General features: G+C 34.8%; 1 protein-coding gene across 3 annotated transcripts in view; it reads left to right on the forward strand.

Moving 5' to 3' along the window:
- ZDHHC21 (zDHHC palmitoyltransferase 21) overlaps positions 1-21,269 on the forward strand; it is a 67,985-nt gene that overhangs the window by 39,331 nt on the left and 7,385 nt on the right. For all 3 annotated transcript variants that reach the window (XR_005068790.1, XM_037061950.1, XM_037061951.1), the window contains one exon: positions 11,515-11,631. Coding sequence is in view for 2 of the 3 variants with exons in the window: in XM_037061950.1 (XP_036917845.1) it covers positions 11,515-11,631 (117 nt within the window). In the remaining variant the exon portion in view is untranslated. The remainder of the gene's footprint in view (positions 1-11,514; positions 11,632-21,269) is intronic.

The raw sequence follows: 21,269 nt of genomic DNA on the forward strand, positions 1-21,269 counted from the left end.
TATGTTTTGGACATTAACCAATTATCAGACAAATGATTTACTAGTACTTCCCCCCTCCCCATGTCGTAGGTTGTCTTTTTATTTTGCTGTTGCTTTCTTTTGCTATGCAGAGGCTTTTTAGTTGGATGAAAGGCCTCATTTTCATTTCTGATTTTGAGTAATTAAATGTTTGTCCATTTTGTTTATCTTTTCAAAAACAACTTTTAGTTTCCTTGATTTTTTTCTCATCTTTTTAGTCGCCCTTTCCTTTATTTCTGCTCTTTGTCACTTTCTTTGTTCTAACTTTTGGCTGGTTTTCTTTTTCAAGTTATTCCTCATTTTTTGGACATGCAATGGGAGAAAGTTATCTTGATTCAGTCAGCAGTGTATATATAACAAATATTTACAGAACACTGGTTTGAATACAGCAGTTCTTTTGGTGATGGCATTTATTGTCTTGAGACAGTAATTGGAATACCTGATTTTAAGGTCAGATCTATCCTGTAATACCATATAGCAAATATTTCTAAGGTTAAATAATAGAACATTGTGCTTACCATAGCAGTTCTTTTGATGACATTTTTATAAAGGTAGAAAATAGCAGTAATTTCAGTATAAAAGTCACCACTAACATTTAAAAAATAAATTTTTATGCTGGAACATTCTTCCAACAGTCTTGCCCTATATTTTTTTCTCTGAGTCCTTGCCGGTATCTCTGTCATATTGAAATGTTGTAAGGATTTATGATTGTCGGGCTTTGTCTTTGTGAAAGACTAGTTTCGGTTTGCCTTTTCTCTTATAATGTAGCCCTTCAGGATTCTCAGCTGAAAAACTTAGGTGTTTGCTATAGGTTGTGTCCTGTTGCTGTTTTCCCATCTCTTTGATATTGCGGAAAGCTCCGAGCCTCCTTTCTTACTCATCTTTCATAGGTACTGCTTGTGAATTACTAAGTCCTTCAGGTAAAAAGCAGTGCAGAATGTGGGAATCATCTTAATGCATTTCTGCTCTCTGAGATCTTGGCCCTTTAAGTCCCAGCTAGTTTGGCTACTTTCCAGTATCTTGAGTCAGGCAGTTTATTTATCAATTAATTAGATTTTTATCTGGCTTTTGGTAGTGTTCTTGTTGGGAGGGTTACTCTCATAATCTCTTTACTCATAGGTATCATTGGCAAGGACATTTTGTTTAAAAATTTCTTCCCCAATGGTTCTAATCAGCATGCTCAACTTCACAACTCCAGCATGCAACACAGGCAAAGCCTGGGTGAACAGTATCCTGTGGAGTTGTGCAGAACAATACTTCTGTAGTCGTAGGTTTGAGATCTGCGCTATAGGGAATGAGACTTGTGATGGACTTTATAGTTAGGTAGAGATTAACCAGATGGAGAGGTGAAGGATGTCATTGCTGGACAAGAAAAGCCTTGAGACAGTAATTAGAATAACTGGTTTTAAGGTCAGATCTGTTTTGTAATATTGTAGAGCAAATATTTTTAAGGTTACATAATAGAACATTGGGCTTACGATAGCAGTTCTTTTGATGATGACATTTATTGTATTTATTATAAAGGTAGAAAATATCAGTACTTACAGTATTAAAGTCACCGTTGACATTTAAAAGAATAAATTTTTATACTGGAATATTCTTTAAACAGTCCTGCTCTATTATTTTTTTTTCCGAGTCCTTGCCGGTGTCTCTCTCATTTTTCTCCAAAACAACCAAAAACCTGTATGCAGCTCTTTTGTTTGTAAAGCTGGCATAGCGTCAGAAATCTCTCTCATTCTCCTTGTTACTCTTTTCATTATTTGGGTTATGGCATAAAGATCTCCAATGGACCTCATTATTTTCGGAGATTGTATTAATTACTACTGTGCATCTTTCTTGTGGCAGTAATAGTATGATTAAAGTATGCCATTGACTTTGACCCTATGTTCTTCTGTCAGCCAGGGCAAGGGAAAGCTTTGGTCTGCATTTTCTTTATACCCTTTCAGGTAGATAGATGGCAGCAGAGTATCTTTGCTAGTGCATCTTTCCATTCTAAACCTGAGTGCTTATTCTCTAGGTGGGGAAAGAAAGTGTTAACAACTCAAGTTTTTGTTTTGTTTTGTTTTAAGATGAAAGCATTTATTCATTAAACAAAAGAAAAAATGAATTGCCCTTTAAACTTTGTTGTAATGGCACTTAACCCGTATTTAGTAGAAAACTGGTTGATTGGTTGGTTTTTAGTAGAAAACATTTTAATTGGGCTAATGGGAAAGAGAAAGTTGAAAGAAAGCAGTCTGTTCACAGACTCCGGGAAGTGAAGGGTTTGGGACCCTGATTTTCTTCTATGTCTCTTTCCTCTTAGCTTTTTCTTTTCAGGAGCATTCCTTCTGTGCTGAATTGTTTAATTGCTTTGCAGTTGCCCACTGTGTTTCAGAGTAACTTAATGCTTTTTAGATTTCTTTGTAATACTTACTTTTACAATAGCTGCCTCTCTTGTATTTTTAGGGATTTGTATGTTTTTACTCTGTGAAGTTTTGAGGAGATACTTCATATCCCCTTTCATAATGGGAGAAGATAGTAAGAGTCAGGAGATAAGGAATGTATTCATTATGAGTCATTGCCGAAAGTAAGGACTTATTTTTAAGTTGCAAATATTGATGTGCATTTTGTCTTATACTAAAAGAGGCCTATAAACCTAAGAAGAATTGGTATTACTATTTTCTTTGTAAATAGTAACTTTTAAAAATCTCAATACTCTCAAGAGTAAGAAAAATTCATATCTACAAAAGTTTCAGAAACTTTTAAGGAATAGATGTCTAAATAAATGGAATAATTTATTTATAGTTAGAATCACAGAATCTAGACCCAATAAAAATTTTATACTTTGAGACAATTGGAAAGTTTTTCAGATGATAAATGTCAAATTAGTTTGACCATCATTTTCATGTGTAATGCCAATATAATGTTAAATTTTACTTAAACCCCTCCTCTTGAAAATAATGTCTTGGTTTCATTATTGAGGAGAAAATAATTTTTAAAATTATAAAAGCCTGTCATTTATATAGAGTGTTTTGTCATTTTTAGTGAATAAAAGAGGTGTATATTAAAGAAATTAATTTTCTTTGACCAAGGTCCATATTTGATTATTTTTCACACAGTTATTTTAAATGTTTGTAAGCAAATGCCTGGTCTTCTGGCATATTGTAAAATTATAATAATATAGTTCATTTTAATATATGCCAGTTGTTTGCCAAAACCAATATTAGAAATTTGTAGCTTTTTAATTAAATGTGAAGGAAGGTATCACTATACTTAAAGAATATACTTTCTAACAATCTTCATTTGTTGTTTCATGAATATTTCATTAGTCATATATTTCATAACTTTTACTTTATATTATTCTGGATTAGTAAGCCTTTGAAGAGTGAAAAACGTAGAGGATAAGTAGTAGGTTGCCATTGTACAGATGAGATGATTGGGATTCAAAGAGGGCCACTGGGCAGAGGTGTGGTTCCAGACAGTTCCTGTTATTCTCTAAGTCACTGTTTCTTCAGTGGTACCACCAGGCTGCTAGTCCACCTGTTGTGACAATGTTCATTAAAAAAAAAACATTAAAAATGCTCAAGCATCACCAAATCTGCTCTTCAGATAAAGCTCATTAAAGCTCTTGATTGTCAAATTCATACTTTGTTGTTCTCATTTTTTATTAAGGTGACCATTTTTAGTAGATTAGTGTAAAGATTATCAAAATGCATCTTGCAAAGGCGTTTTAGTATATTAAAATATTTAAAAATATATACACCTGCTGGCAGTCACATGTTGTAGGCAGTACTGCCTCTCTACCTGAGAAAATAAGAGGATTTTTTTTTTAATTGTGGCTCCTAGTGAGGAGAGTATGCAACTAACCATTTATGACATACCACTTTATTTCTAAAGTTACATCTGTTCAGTTGTTTTTAAATGAAATAGATTCAGATAATTTCTAATAGATTCTTTTATACTTACTTTTATGTGACAGTCAAAAACTAATATACTGACTGCATTATTGCTGTGGGGAGAGTGACAGAAGGAGGGGAGGAAGAGAGAATTTGAATAAAGACATGCTGCCAATAATCAGAAGAGGAAAATAAATAATGTTTAGCAGTCCAGCCAACTTTTCAGCTATGAAGGTACATTGTTGTTATTCCAATTAGCTCATATCTAATAATGTTGCTAGGGATTTGATGTCAGATACAACCATGCCACAGAATTATATGCCTCGTTTTTGGGCTAACACAGAGTAAAAACAGCAATAAGACCTGGTTGCAGGTAGCTTGCATATTGGTAAATCTCTTTGTAATTCATCTTAATATTTTATATAATTAATCTTAAAGTATCTTGAATACTTCTATTTTTTATTGCAATTTATAAAAATATTTGAGGCTTTACTCAATAACCTATTGTTTTTATAGCTACATAAGGCCATTCATTCATTGTGGTCACTTTAGAATGGCTATAATTGCTGAAATGTGTGTAGTATTTTGTGTTTTTTTTTGCAAGAGTAGTCAGGAATAGCCAAGAATAGTGTGGATTTAAGATAAATATGAAATGAAAATTATTTTTAATGCCAGTACTAAGTTAAGTTGGCATTTTTGTTCATGTATTCTGAAATGCCAGTGGAGATTGTCCCTTGGTAAAATTTCCTTCCTTCCTTTCTTCCTTGGAAGGAAGTGTCAGATATATAATTAGTTTATATTTGTAGCAGGGGAAAAACCTGTTTAAAAAACACCCTGTTTTTCAAACAATTGCCAGTTCTTTGTATCAATATATTCCTGTGCTTTTCGTGACAAATGGAACACAGAAACCTTATAACAATTGTTGACCTTGCCATGTAATACCAGATCTGCTGAATATATGTCCTCATGAAATTTATTTTATTTGGTTAATGATTTATGAATATTATAGCACTTGGCATAAAAGATTAAGCAGTTTCTCTATAAGAATGTCTCAGACACTTTGATTTTAAATGGCATTACCCTGGTAGAAATTTTATTGTTTCACTCAGCTTTTACCAAGCACTGTAGCACTATATTAAATGGTAAATATAGCAAGGAAATACGCTGTCTTGTTTTCTTATTGAATTGCTCTAACTTTTCTAGAGTTTTTGTTGCTGAAATAATGGAAAGTCAGACAAAGAAAAAAACAAAAATTTTACCCTTACTCATGCACATGGCAGTCAGGTGCCAGTGAAATTTGTTCCCCTAGAAAGAAAGTTTCATTTGTATTGGTATGAACATTTAACACTAAATACTCAGTGATAGCTGTTAGGTATGAGTAGTGATTTTTAACATTTCATTCAATTTTTACTAGCATTTAAGAGGAATGAAAAAGTGCATTTTACTTGTAGGATGTTTTACATTTATGTCTTTTCCTGTTTATATATGTTGTAAATATCTTTTACTCTGTGGCTTACCTTTTCACTCTTAATTGTATTTTTTTGATGAAGAGTTTTTATTTTTAATGTACTCCAACTTGTTTTTCTCTTCCTTTTTGAATTTGGTTCAATTTAAGAAGTCTTTTTATCCCCATGTTATCAATATAATTCTCTTATATTGTCTTCCAAGTATTATATTTTTCATATTCCCACCCTGAATTGATTTTTATGGTTCTTACGAGGTAGGATTCAGGGTTTAATTTTTGCATAGATAGGTATCTGATTGACTTAGCACCATTCATGGAGAAGATACTCTTTCAACTCTGACATGCCATCTTTTCCATCAGCCAAGATCCATACAGACATGTATCTACTTCTGGTTCTTTTATAGTTCATTGGTGTGTTTGTTTATCCTTGTGGTTAGATCACACTGTCATAACTGTAGTTTTATAAATATCTTGTTATCCAGTAGAGGAGTGTTTTTAACTTTGCTTTTTGCGTTGTCATTGCTCCACTAAGGAGACTTTTGAAACATTTTCTCCCCTCCCCTCTATGAAGTTGAGTGCTGAGGAATAAGATTTTGTCAGGGAGGACTGATTTGTATGTGATCACAAACCACTGTGATAGCTAAGTTTGCTTTTCTCATTAAGAAGCAAGTTTCTCCCTCCTGGGGGCGGTGCTGCCCCATTGAGAATGCAGGCAGTAGGGCCTGGTGTGTGTGTTTGTTTTTTATAGGAGTGGAATGCTGTGCTTTGTGTTTGTTCCTATGAAATTTAGAAGCAGCTTACTTAGCGATTTCTGCAAATCAAAACATAGTAAAACCAAAAAAAAACTTCCACCTGTAGAATATGTACTCCACTAGTGGGGAATTTTTATTGCGATTGTATTCTATACACCAGTTTGGCTAGTTGACATCTTTACATTGCTGGCTTTCCTGATCATAAGTGTAGTACAGCTTTATGAAGAAAATTCCTTCAAGAAGAAATTGGAAACATAGGTAGTGTTATAATAATGAGTTGTTCAAACATTTTATGCAAAGATTATTAGTATCCATAGATTTATCCATGAGTTCTAGCTCTATCAAATGTAATAGTAACAATAATTACAGTGTTTTTTATTTTTTAAAGATTTTGTTTATTTATTTTTAGAGAAAGGGGAAGGGAGAGAGAAAAAGAGGGAAAGAAACATTGATGTGTGGTTGCTTCCTGCAGGCCCCCAGCTGGAGACCTGGCCCATAACCCAGGCCTGTGCTCTGACTGGGAATGGAACCGGCAACCCTTTGGTTCACAGACCCATGCTCAATCCACCAAGGCACACCAGCCAGGGCTACAAACTCTTTAAAAGAGTAAAAAGGAAAATTGTCCGAAACTCATTTTATGTGTATAGCATATACTTGATGCATAACCTATCAAGGGTAATAAAAAAAAGAAAGAAAATTATAGACTAGTCTGATTATGAACATGGATAAACAACTCAGACAAAATGTTAGGAAACTGAATCTGGTTATATGTAACCAGCCTGAAGAAGTTGAATTTCTTTTAGGAATGAAAGGTTTTTACGTTGAAAAAGCAGTCAGTATATTTTATTACATAAACTTATTAGGGAAAAATTGTATGTGTGAAAACTATGTACTAATGTATGAAGACAGATAGGATTCATCATCTATTCATGATAGTTACGTTGTAGCAAACTAGACCTAGAAAACTGCTTTGATAAGACAAAAAGTTTTTTAAAACCCCACAAAACACCCCTCCAAGCTGGGGGACAAGCTCTGGGTGCTCCTGGCACCTCCTGTCGGGGTTGTTCTCAACAGGGGGGTTGAGTCAGTCGCGGGGAGGAGGGGAGAGAAACAAAAAATGGCATAACTTCTGAAAGAAATAAAACTCTCATTGCTCTTAGATAATATAGTTGTGTGAAGGATTTATCCATAGATGTTTTTAGATTTTTTAGAAAGTTTAAGAAGTGTAACTATGAAACAGTATTTAAAAATTCTGTTTCTATATGCTGACAAACAGTGCTTTATACAATAGAAATTAATAGCAAAACTATTTCTAATAGAATCAGGAAAGAGGAAGTTCCTGAAATAATTTTGGCAGAAAAGTATAATAGCTTGAGGGGGAAATTGTGAAGCTTAATATAGAGAATGTTATTTTTGTGTGCATGTCTGAGGGTGTGTTGTAACTTGAAAATCTAATTTAAAAAATTTTATGGAAATACAAATTATTTAGAATAACCAAGACATTCTTGAAAACCAACTTGGTGGGATGACTTGGCTAACTAGGTGTAGAGTCTTACTACAAAGCCACTGTCACTAAGGCGTTTGTCATTGGTACAGGGATAAACGAATAAACCAGGAGAACAGAAGGAAGAGCCCATATCAGACTCAGGCGTGTATGGATACTTGACCTCTGATCACTGAGGAAAGGACAGCTCTTTAAATAATCCATCCTCGAACCATTGAATATCCATACAGTAAAAATAAATTCAGATTCCTGTAGTTCACTGCTCAAAAGTGCATACATCAATTTCAGGTGAACTAATGACCTAAATGTGAAAGGCAAAAAAAACTATAAAGGTTTTAAAGGCTTCAGAATAGGGCTGTCAAGTTCATTTTCACCAGGGGCCACATCAGCCTCAAGGTTGCCTTCAAAGGGCCTAATGCAGAGCTCCTTGCCCCTAGTTAAAGAGTAGTTACATTTATACAGTCCTAAAATTACATTCGGCCCTTTGAAGGCAACTGCGAGGCTGATGTGGCCCCTGGTGAAAATGAGTTTGACATCCCTGTTTTAGAAGATAACATAAGAGAATGTCTTTATTACCTCCGGGTTGGGAAAGATATGTTGAATGGGAAATAAAAAACACTAAAGGGAAAGATCGATAAATTGGACTGCATTAAAATTAGAAACTTGAGGTCTTTAAAAGACGCCATAAAGACAGTGAAAAGGTAGGTTCAGATTAGAAAAGATGTTTGTAGTATGTAACTGAAATACACGTGTATGAAGAATGGAGCAGTAATCTTTACGTTTAGGGTAGGGATGAGGGAGAGAATGCGGTGAGGGAGGAAAAGTTCTGTGGCTTTAAATGTTCTCATTCTTGAGAGGGCGGTCTCACTTTTCTCTAGACTAAACCCATGTTTTACACATTTATCTGAATATAAACTCATTTCTTATTAAAAAAATGAGAAGAAACAAAAACAAACTATTATTATGTTAGTTTGCTAGGGCTGCCATAACAAAATACCAGAGATGGGGAGGCGTAAGCAACAAAAATTCATTTTCTCAGAGTTCTGGAGGCCAGAAGTCCAACATCAGGATGTCCGCAGGTTTTGATTTCCCGTCCTTGCCAGGACCCCAGTTAGATTGGGTTAGTGCTCACCTGGGGCCTCATTTGAATTCAGCCATCTCTTTAAAGGCCGTTATCTCCAGTTATAATGACAGTTTGAGAGGGGTTTTCTGGAGATACAGTTCAGCCACAACACTGTTTATGTAGTAAGGCTCTTAACTAGTAAATGGGGTTTTGTGATTTGGGGATAAAATTTCCCAAGCCAGTCTTTGGGTTAAAAAAGTGCTACGTTTAAAAAAATCTAAGCTATAAGTAAAGGTGTTGTGCTGTGCTGAATGACTCAAGCTGTGGTTATGGAGGTGTGAACTTGGAGTACAGCTTTTATTGAAAATACAAGAGTGTTAAAAAGCAATTTCAATTTAAATGAAAGCATCATTTTTTACAAATTCCTTTAACTGTAAATGTATAACTTAAGTGAATAAAGGTGATATTATGTGTAGATATTTTAGTCTTCACCCCTAACATTTATAAACTTGAGTTGACAAAACAAATTTTTTTTCACTCTTTTCACTGGGAGAAGAGAGGATGCATTTTATTTGACCATATTTTGTATTTTTGTTACTGTAACACAATTTCTGTATTACTAAAATTTGCCCCAGTATGCAAAGTCATGCAGTGAAAAGCAAAGGGCTTATGGGAAAATGGAGGCACAACACTCAAAAAGTTTTCAGTGGCAGTTAAAAAGTTAAGAACTTAATGAAAGTAGCACCACAGTTTTATGCATGTTAAATTGTTAAGAAATGCATAAAATCTGTAATGATCATGGCACTTTACCTTAAAAGTTAGCTGAAGTTTTCTTGTGGAAGTGGGTGCGAGGAGGGTTACAGTGTGTGAGTTACTGTAAAGTGCTGGAAGGGGGGCCCGTCTGAAAGTGGAGGATAAGTTGTGAAACGAGATGTAGATGAGTGTGGCTCATGATAAATTGAAGTCGCTGGTACATGTTTGGGGGTATGCATGTGTTTATGTATTCCAATACGGCTTGATTTAGCTGGCTGCAGTTTTTTGTGTTCATCTAGGGTTTTTCACAGATAAAATTATGCATAAGTAAATACAGAATGCTTGCAATGCTCAAATTATTGCTTAATTGGAACAAATTTGTGTTCCAGACAGCAGAACTTGTATGTAATTTTAAAAATCATTTGTAGCCCCATCTTTTCCCATCTTTACATGTTGTAAAGATTCTGCATTAGGCTTTACTGTGCTTTTGCAGTGACTGCCTGATATTTGACATGCACCACTTTCCGTGTCTTGGTGGATTTTAAGGTTTCCCAGGCTAGTGAATTGAGTGATTTGGGTGTGGAGTCAGATTTTTGCTTGAGCCTGATGGGTGATCACTGTGATACACAGAGAAAACATCAGTTCTTCTGTTTCAAGCAAGTCCATTATGTTCAGTGACCTTCCTGCTTTTGGTATTGCTACGAGAATACCTTTAAGCCATAACCCGAATCAAAATTATAAAAGCATGTGGGTAGTTACGGTTTGGGGATCCTTCCCATTTATTTCTTACTTTTTTCCACTGTAGCTGTTTTAAAACAAAGTTTAGCAAAGCAGGTTTCTGGGGGAAGTCCTTGTTCTCTCATTCTCTCTCACTCCTCTGGTCTGGTTAGTAACAGTGAGGGTGAATGAAATGCTTCCCCTTGTTTTCCTGTCCTTCCACCACAGTTTTTTGGGTTAACTTTTAAGATCCTCATGTGTATGTCCTGAACCATGCACAGCATTTCTGTTTCTCCTTCCCATCTAGGCATTTATGTTTCTGCAGTTCTCTGGGCATGAGTCCCTGTTGTAGCATATACCACACTGTGTTTTGCAAAGCTGGACCCTCACTAAATAAACTGCATGCTTCTTGAGGGCATGGACTGTATCATTATCGTGTTACATTTCTCCTCTGTAGCATAGTGCCTGAAGTGGTGGCTGGGTTAAGTGAATGGGTGAATGAATGAAGTGAGCTTGCAGAGAGCTGTCCATATACATGATCCTGTCATTTTATTTACTTTCCCCCCTCATTTTGACTCAGTTACATAATCTCTAGATATCTTGATCACTTGAACTTAAAGGGTTTTAGCAGTGCAGTAATAAAAGTTACTTTTGTGGAACCAGTGAATCTACACCATCTGTNAGGCATTTATGTTTCTGCAGTTCTCTGGGCATGAGTCCCTGTTGTAGCATGCACCACACTGTGTTTTGCAAAGCTGGACCCTCACTAAATAAACTGCATGCGTCTTGAGGGCATGGACTGTATCATTATCATGTTACATTTCTCCTCCGTAGCATAGTGCCTGAAGTGGTGGCTGGGTTAAGTGAATGTGTGAATGAATGAAGTGAGCTTGCAGAGAGCTGTCCATATACATGATCCTGTCATTTTATTTACTTTCCCCCCTCATTTTGACTCAGTTACATAATCTCTAGGTATCTTGATCACTTGAACTTAAAGGGTTTTAGCAGTGCAGTAATAAAAGTTACTTTTGTGGAACCAGTGAATCTACACCATCTGTTTAGATTTTTTGGAGGTTTTTTTGCTATAAATAGAAAGCAAGCATGGCCAATATGTAACCTTTGGCTTGAGGTTTTTGACATGATAAATTAGTAAAATTCTATTTTTCAGCTTGCTGGTATGAATTAAAAATTATTTTTGAAATTTAAAACTATATATTGATTAAATGAAATAAACTCAAAAGAAGGTGAGAGTATTTCTTTTAAGATAATAAGGGAAAATGTTATGGTTGAATTCTTGATTATTATTGCAAATATGTAAGTTACTTTTTAAACTGCTTTTAAGACTTTTCTTCTTCTAATTCTTATAGGACCTCTTCCTTGTTAGACATGAATTGGCCATAATGAGACTAGCTGCCTTTATGGGCATTACTATGTTAGTTGGAATAACGGGACTCTTTTATACTCAACTAATTGGCATTATCACAGTAAGTATATTTTTAATGTGAAGTGTTATATTTATTGAATGTATTTCCTAAGTATGAACTTAATTCTAAGAAGTTACAGAAAATTTAGAAATTAGAGGAGAAAATTATCCATAGTTATTTATTCCCACTTTTATAAGCCTTTGTAATTTTTCAGGTAGTTATGACCAGTGTATAGAGTGTATATACAATTTTGTATCCTGCCTTTAAAAATTAACATAAATAGTTTTATATACCTGTAGACTTCATAGTTGACCTTTTCCTGTGGATCAGGATCTAATGTCCAATTACTTTCTATATTATAAATAAAATTACTTTGAACATCTCTTTTTCTTCTTTAAGCTATCATATAAGGTAAATTCAAAAAAATGGAGTTGCTGATAGAAACATTTTCTTTGTAATTAAATCTTTTTTTTGAATGTACGTTACTAGCTAAATGGGGTTTAGCACATACAACAGGAAAGATCTAAAAGTAAGGCAAATGTTGAGTAATGATTTGAAAGTTTGATAACACACGGAGTTACAGAAGACTTAGGGGAAATAGACCTTATATATTATTGGTGGGGGTGTAAACTGGTAAATTTGCCTTTTTTGAAGGGCAAATTTTCAGTGTCTATCAAAATTTAAAACGCACAGTTCTTTTGCTACAAATTTATTTTGTAGAGACTGTTACTTGTATGTAACTAAACATGTAAGTTGAAGATCGTTATATTATGTATAATATATGTATTGTGTATGAAAACTTAAGTGATTGTAAGAATATATTCAGTGAAAGAAATGTATAGTAAGAAAAAATGCATCAAAATTTACTGTAAGGCAATGGTAATCCAAAAAGTGTGGTGCTGGCATAAGGGTGCACATGGTGATAAATGAAATGGAATTGAGGGTCCAAAAGTGTAGACATACTTCACGGACAATTATTTTCAAGGGTGCCAAGACAATTTCAGTGGGGGAAGGAAAAGTCTTTTCAAGAAATGCTGCTGGACAACTAGATACCCTACCCACACGCAGAAGAATGACCTGAGACCCCTACCTCCTACCATGAATATGATATTAACTCAAAAGTTATTCATAGGCCTAAATGTAAGGTCTAAAAATTATAATTATTATAAAACTCTTAGAAGGAAACATAGGATAAATCTTGGGTTAGGCATTGATATCTTAAATATGATACCAGAAGTGCAAATGACCAAAGAAAACAATTGATAAACTGGACTTAATCAAAACTATAAACTTTTGTGATTCAAAGGACACTATCAAGAAAGTGAGAAGACAGTTCACAGAATGGGAGAAAATATTTGCAGACTATATATATATCTGATAAGAGACTTGTATTTAGAATATATGATTCACAATTACTTCATAATCTGTTCATAAGTCATGTCAAAATTGCCCAATTATGCCTTGCATATTTTGAATTTTCACCTTTGAATTTACTAAAATCATTGGCTTACATGTATATCCCCTGGATTGGGATTTCTCAGATTTCTTCTGAATAATGACTGGAAATGGCATTTGGTAGCTTTGCCGCTACGAGGAGAAGTTACTAGAGAGGGCCGGCCATTGTGGGTTTAGAGCTGAGGGTAGTAGTTTCCTTTTCACCCAGCAGCCCTAGTGAGTGGGGTGTGGCAACCAAGGCTTCAAGATCTATTAAGAATTCCGCCTCCAAACTTTTAGCATTTACCTTTGAGTTGGATATAAAGTTAAATTTATCATATTTGTTGGTTTTAAAAGATTAGTCCCCCCTAATCTGAGGTTTTGCTTTCTGTGGTTTCAGTTACCTATGGTCAACCATGATCTGAAAATACTGTATCAAATGGAAAATTTTAGAAGTAGACAATTCTTAAGTTTTAAATTCTGAGTTTCATGAAATCTTGCACCTTCTTGCTTCTTTCTGTTCCACGTGGGCCTTGAATCTTCGTTGTCCAGCATCCCCACGCTGCGTACACTGCCCACCAGTCCATCATTTAGTAACCTTTCTTCATGGTTATCAGATCAACAGTCATGGTGTCCCAGGGTTCAGGGAACCCTTATTTTACTCAGTAATGGTCCCAAAATGCGAGGGGAGTGATGCTGGCAATTCAGACATGCCACAGAGTAGCTGCAAAGTGCTTGGGTGTGTGAGAACAAACTGAGTGTAGGGTTCGGTACTATCCAAAGCTTTAGTCACCCATTGGTGGTCTCGGACCGTATACCATGTGGGTGATGGGGGACTGCTGTACAACGTCAGGTTCTGTTCTGATGATTCTGCTGCCAGTGTGTTAACGTGCATTTTCAGATTGTACAATGTTCTATTTTGTTGTAACTGTGGAACATTTCATTGTCTTAAGGTAGAGAGATTGGTTCTAACATTGTGTTATTTCTAAAACTGAGTGGATACCACATTTGTTAAATAATGCTGTCTCCCAAAGTTTCATCTTTTCTGTATGCATATAGTACCCTCTCAGAATACTCTGTAGTAGAGAGGTCTGATGTATGTAGAAATTACACATTTGTGAAACATTAGAGAAACAATGCAAGTATTAAGAGCCAGAAAGACAAAGACTGTATTATATTTGTTAGTCCAATCCGTAGTCAATGTACTTCCTCTTGAATCCAGTTTCTCTCAAAAATTATAATAAGTTGCAGTTCCATTTTCATGGGCTTTCATAGGGAAGCATCATATTTTTGGATTAAAAACTTTCTAAGGTTTTTCAGAATACATTTCTCCTCACATTGATTTAAGGTTCTTTAAGTCTTAATTACTTAAAATTGTTGTGCATTCAGTATTTAATTTTAAATCTAATAAATTATTAGCATTTATATGCAATAATGTTTAATATTTTAATTTAAATAAAAAGGTAGATTTTGCTTTTTTTCTAAAACATGCTTGCTGTTTTCATTTTTATAAAAAGTTAAGACTACCTACAGGAAATTCAAACCTAGACATGTTCTGGACATGTTCTTGTCATAATCTGAATCTGTTGATCTCTCTTTACAGTGAAAGAAGTGATGTTTGTCAGGTAGCATAAGAAAGAAAGGGAGGGAAGGCAACACAGTAAATTTAATCTTTCTAATGAAGTCTTCCTCTTTCCCATACTCCTGTACTCAAAGAGCAGGAGGCATTTTGGGAAAACACTGGTAGGAATATATCATTTCATTATGTAAAGTATATAATTACACAGTTTGAATATAGGCCTATTAGACAACATACAAACACCAAATGCTATCTTTTGTGTGTGTGTGTGTGGAGGGGTTAGATTGAAGTTTTGAGGAAACAGCATATCAATATTTAGCAGATTTGTTCCTATTATTTTTTCTTGGAATAAATAAATCATTTCTGTGTAAGAGGAAAATTACCATCTTCTTATTGATAGTAGAAGGATAATCAGAAATGATAATCTGATGTCATTTTAGACCTAGCATGAACAGATTATCTGACTCAGATAAAATAATTAGAAATTACTTAAATTTACAAATAGTGGATTCCTAATCTCATTTCTGAGGTTAAAAGTCAATACAACCAGATGTTTCTGTGGACTAGACTAATCTTAAACCCAATTTTAAAGGATTACGTTTGATTATTTCTAGATTTAATTTCAAACAGGATTTAAACGTGTGTGTTTGTGTATTTTTACTAAAATTAATATTAAAGTGTTTTCAAAGCAATCAGCTTTAAAGCATTCTTTATTTAGGAAACAGATTATTCTAATTATTCCTTATTAGACTGTTCAGCATTTTTTCCTGTTTCTGAGTAAAGTGGATAGTGATGTTGCTATTAATGTAATTGATGTCAGGATTTCTTATTGAGCAGTAGTTCACACACAGCCAAGAATAATGTCCGTTCTGACAACCAGCAATACTGATAGTGCCGGGTGATTGTGTTGGTCATGTTTTCAGTCCCTGGGCTTGGCGAGAGTTAATCACGAAGTGCTGCAACAGCTGGTACAGCGCCTTCTGGTGCGGCTCTGACAGTGAGCTATTGTGTGCCGTGACACTGCTCTGACAGTTTATCTGAATTTTGTATACAAGCATTTTTGTTTTCTGGGCACCATGGAGTTTATGTAATAGCTTAAGCTTTTGATGGTGTCTCTGGAGCTCAGTGTTTTTCTCAGTTGTGGTGAGGTTCATGGTAGGGTGGAACAGATATATTTACTAGCAGTTTTGTAAAAGGCTTTAAATTCTCAAAGCAAAAATTGAGCTTTTGCATTTGGTCTCACAGGTACTGTTGTGGATGCTGCTTGAATTACTAAAAGTAGCTTAAAGCAGAGTTTTTCAAAATAAAAGGGGAAAATGCCCCCTCCCTAATATTGGCTCATGGTTACCTACATAAATACAGAAAGGAGTATAAATGCAGGAGTGACTTGTTTTTAACTTGGTTATGTTATGCAATGAAAAGTATCTTATGTTCATAATGTTAAGTTAGTTTAAATGAGACTCTCTATTAAATATCATTCTCATTATGAGATAATTAGCGGATTTACCTGCCTTTTAAAAGTACCCATAAATGTAGTGCTGAGATTATTAATCCTTATAATTAAAATTTGCAAGTATCCTACTGAATCAATGTGGTGGATTAGTAGCATTCAACTCCAAACCACCATTGCAAATACGAAAAACAATTTACATCTATTTTGTATAATAGTACAGGGGAATAATGCACTTTAATTTTCTTAAAGCATTACTCATTTCTTGAGTTATTAAATGGAAGCTAAACATTTACAAGTTTCTTTTTACTTTCAGTTTTCTCCTCATCAATTTTTGATCTGACTTTAAAACATTTTAGGATTGGGGAAAATAGTGACCCATTTATAGTTAACTTGTAGATCTTTTTCCCCAATGATTTATATGCTTTTCTCTGTTACATTTCATCAATATATTAGTTATAGCCCATGTCGAGCCAAAGGGCACATTCGTTCATCTTACTTCTACTGTTAACCAAAAACATTACTGAAGGTATAATTCTGTATAAAAAAAAATGTAAGAGTAGTTAACATTGAGTGTTGGTTGCAAGCATAATTTTTCAGTTGTTTCCAATATTTAGTGTAAGGCTTATTTACACAATACATTACTGTGAATAACTGTCCTCTCTGGCATCCTCTCTACTTCTGTATAATCAGTGCCTGTATACTTGCCTGCTTTCACTAGACTGAGGTTCCTGGATGCTAAGGATGGTGTCGTAATGAGTACCTAGTATTAAATTTTTGATAGATGAATAGTGAGTAAATGAACCTTGGTTTTATGTACTTAGTACTTGATTTTTCAACTAGATTATAAGCCCCTTCTTGGATATTAAATTTTATGTGTGTAATCTCCCAGAATCCTGGTCATTTTAACTTTTATTATAAAATGCACATTTTCATTTAAACACAGTTTTTGAAAGTTACATACTTATGTAATTGAAATATTTTATCTCTGAGTCTTTCGGAAAGTCTTTAGTAGGCAATATAAGTAAGAACAAGGTCTGCCAATTATTGAGTTTCTTAAGGGCTCTAATTTATATTAGCCCATTTAATCCCTCAAAAAAATCTTTGAGGTAAGTATTATAATTTGAAAGTTAAGATACAAAGTTTTAGTAATTTTCCTAAGGTTTTATCTCCTGAAAGTGGCTTGATGTGTGGGAACTATTTTGAAAAGAGATTTTCAGTGCCTGTATAATGTAAAATCTCCTGCCCTCTCACAGTGGTTCCATGATTGATTAAATCCTCATGTGAATTTCAGATCTCTAATAAAAGATGTAGCTGGTCCTTTGTTGGAGATGAGCTTTAAGAACCACTTATTTCATATAAGAATGTAGCGAGTTCTGGCTTCAGAGGAGAAATAGCTGATAGTAACAGGATTTTTTTCTTTTTGAACTGTAGGAGTAAATTAAGGAATCGTGCTGTTTCTACATTCAGTTAGTTTAGTGCCGTGGATGTATACTGAGCACTCACGTTGAGCAAACTATGCTGCTAGGTGCTGTGGAAGATGCAAAGTTAAATGAGCTTCATGCTGACCATGTGCTGAGCAGAGGTGCTAGGAAGGCAAGAAAAGGTCTGTCTTAGAATTAATAGAAGTTAGTAATAGATAAAACAGGTATATAATCTCTAGTTGTGAAAATTTTTTTGAATAGTTTTTTTAACTCCAAATGAAATAAGCAGTCATTGAATTAGATATGTGCAACAGAATTAGGAACATGGAGAAGATCCACAATAAAGAATAAAGAGTGCAGGCAGTCAGTGAGGTTAGATTGACTTGTCTTCGAGGAGTCTTTCTGAGAGAATGTTTTTAACTTACATCAGGTCTTCAGTTTGGCCCAAGCTTTGCACAGTGGCAGTAATGTAGCCAATCAGGTTTATTGAAGGTGAGATTATTGCTAATTGAAAATCTTCCAGAGTTAATTAGGTCGAGAATCAATGACCTTTACTTCCAGACTTGAAAGTGATAGTCATGGAAACCAGGTTGACACTTTAGTCCCTTATGTCAGGTGTGTCAAAGGACTCTTCCCATCCTTTCTCCCCATCACAAAAGATATGGCGAAGTGTTGGTTGATGAGAATGAACTCAGAGCAGGAAGTTAGTTGGATGGCTCGTATCATCAAATATCTATTCCAAGAGGACTAAATTCTCAGGTCTATTAACCAGGAAACGTCTGCTGATAAATTCTTCCTCTTTGCTCCTCAACCCTCCCAATATTTCTAGGAGGCAATGACTACCTCCCCCTTCTTTTTTGCTAAGAACTTTTTTTCTGTTTTAGGTATAATCTTGTTAGTTAAGTTACAACTTTTTTAAAAAATCAATCCTATTTTCTTAAGCTGAATCTGAAAGATCGTTTCTTAGGGTAAGGTCAGCCATCAGCAGAAGTACAAAGTGTTGGTTGATAAAATAGGTAAGCTTGTATTTCTGTAAGTCTTGCTTTTTCTAGTTTATTCTTATTTTTTAGAAAATAAACTTTCAGTTTTAAAATGCAAAAGCATTCTCATATATCTCTTAGTTATATATCTATGCCTGCTGAAGAAAGTCTTCGCTGCTTTGATCACTAGACTGTAATCAAGACAAATGTTTCTTTGGAAATACGGTATTCTGATTGTAGGCAACATAAAATGAAAACTTGGTTTGTGTTTTTCTTGAAGAGTGAATATGCGTGGCTGAATTTCATATAAAATTAAGAATTAATAAATTATATGTATACTCTTTAAAGGTAGCAGTTATCTTATTTGTCATTTTGTAATGGTCACTAAAGGTATCGAATAGAATTATGTGCACCAAAATGTATTTTAATTACTCTTAGTCTAAAATATTCTACATTTTCATGCTTTTATAAAACACAAAAAGTGTATTAAACCTAAGTTGGCAGTTGAAAATAACTTACAGTTTCAGTGTTCCAGCCAGTCGTAGCTTCTTCCTCTTCTAGTTTGCTGTTTCTGTTGTGCTTATAAATGTGATGTTGTATTGCTCCGAGTGTGTTGTATAAATGTCAGTTCAAAAACTATGTGATGTGTTTGGTTGATCCCATACAAATATTATACTTTTTTGTACAACAGTATTCAAGGTAGCTTGAGTTTCAGGTTAGCATCTGCTGTTACTAGAGAAAAAAATAGCCTTAATGTTTACCCTCACAGACTGTGTTCATAGTCATAGAAGACGTCATGCCCTCTGATAGAATGACCATCTACTTATGATGACTTAATCGGTAATAGTCTCCTTTTTTGTTGACCCAGATTCCAGAAAGATGTCAAAAGCACTTGGAAATATAAGTTTTCTCATGGGAAGTCTTTCAAATTGATTCTTTTATTGCCACAAATAAGTTCCTCAAAGTTATAATCAAGTTGTAAATTTCACCATAGTAAAAATTTCCTGTAATATTAGCTAGTCACAGTAGGCTGACCTTGTAATTGCTTTTTCAATCCTGAAATAATTCCTGGCGTTTAAGTATTATTCACAACTGTAATTTTTGCCATTTATATATGCCATTTAGATATCTAAATAGCACTTGACTTCTGTCACATCTTTTTGTGTGAGTTGTCTCATTTGTTTTGGGACAACCTGTCACTCAGCATTTCCAAGACACCATTAAAACTACTTCACTCACTTTCTGTACAGATGAAAACAGGGGCTCAGCTTTCCTCTAAGTCTCTAATCAATCTTGTCATGTATTTGCAGACTGTTTTTGCAGAGGAAAACATTATTTTGAGGAAATTATGCAACAGAACCAAGAAGGGTTAATTATAAATAAAATTGTCATCAGTTACTATGAATTTCAAATCGTAATAGGAAAACTGATTAATATAGAATACATTGCAAATCTACAGTCTTGTTTCAAATTCCTAGGCAACCTGGAAAGAAAACTCTGTCATTGGCTCCTAACACCTCAAAAAAAAAGATTGATTTTTTTCATATGTTGGCTAACTTTACTTATTCAGCTGTTCATATGTAAGAAATTAATATTATAGTTATTGATACAACTTTTATAAAGAGTCGTTTAAAGTGAAAGTGCTTTTTATTATTTTCATTAGAGGAAAGTTTTACAACCAGAGAAGTTCTTGGGATTGGAGCTGAAACCACAAGTATTTGCATGAATAGTACTACTTAGTAATAGTATAGTCCACTTGGTATATAAGAGCAAGCTAGTGAAGGATAAGAGGAGAAAATTTTTTGGTATATTTAAAAGAAGATAGGCTCTGGCTGGGTTGCTCAATTGGTTAGAGTGTCATCCCAGTACACCAAGGTTGCAGGTTCAATCCCTGGTCAGGGCAAATAGATGTTTCTCTCTCTCCCCGCCCACCTGTTCTCTCTGAAATCAATAAACATATCTTGAGGATTAAAAAATAACTAAAAAGATATTTTATACACTCTAAAGTGTATTTAAAATATAAATACATGAGGTCTGCCTGGAAAAAGTCCAGCCATTGTTAATATAGTGACAACGGTTTGCATGACACCAGTGTAATCACACAGCCAAGGAGAGGGGACTGGAATGTACATGTGTGAACAATGACAACTTCACTGTACTAGTTAGTAGGGGCAGTAGATGCCATTGAGTGAGCATGTGTACTGTGTGGCTGTCACATTCAAAATGACTGAGCAGAACAGGGAATCTGCATCACATTTTGCACTAAGCTTGCCTCTTCCTCCATGGAAACTATCGGATGATTCAGAAGGCCACAGCTATGGGCGACTTGTGACTGGCAGCTTCATTACGACGATGCACCCACTCATGTATCACGTCTCATGCAGAGTTTTTTGGTGAAACATCAGATCATTGAGGTGACTCAGCCCACTGCAGCCCACATTTGGTGCCCTGTGACTTCTGGCTTTTCTCAAAACTCAGATCACCTTTGAAAGGGAAGAGATTTCAGACCATCAATGAGAATCAGGAAAATAAAAGGGGGTAGCTGATGGCAACTGAGAGAACTGTGTAGGGGCCTAAGGTGCCTACTTTGAAGGGGACTGAGGCATCATTGTCCTGTGTACACTGTTTCTTGTATGTTCAGCAAATGTTTCTGTTTTTGGTGTTACATGGCTGGATACCTTCTGGACCGAGCTTGTATATCTAACCTGAGATTATGTCATTCATTTTGATTATTTAGATATTATTTATCATGACAGTTTCTCAGTCTAATGATAGATGTTCTGGTAACATGAACTAAACTGGCAAGTCAACCTTTTTTGGTTGAATTATTT

This window comes from Sturnira hondurensis, unplaced genomic scaffold, assembly GCF_014824575.4.
Source record: "Sturnira hondurensis isolate 20B ecotype Veracruz unplaced genomic scaffold, ASM1482457v3 Scaffold0013559, whole genome shotgun sequence".
In the NCBI taxonomy this organism is placed as follows: Eukaryota; Metazoa; Chordata; class Mammalia; order Chiroptera; family Phyllostomidae; genus Sturnira; species Sturnira hondurensis.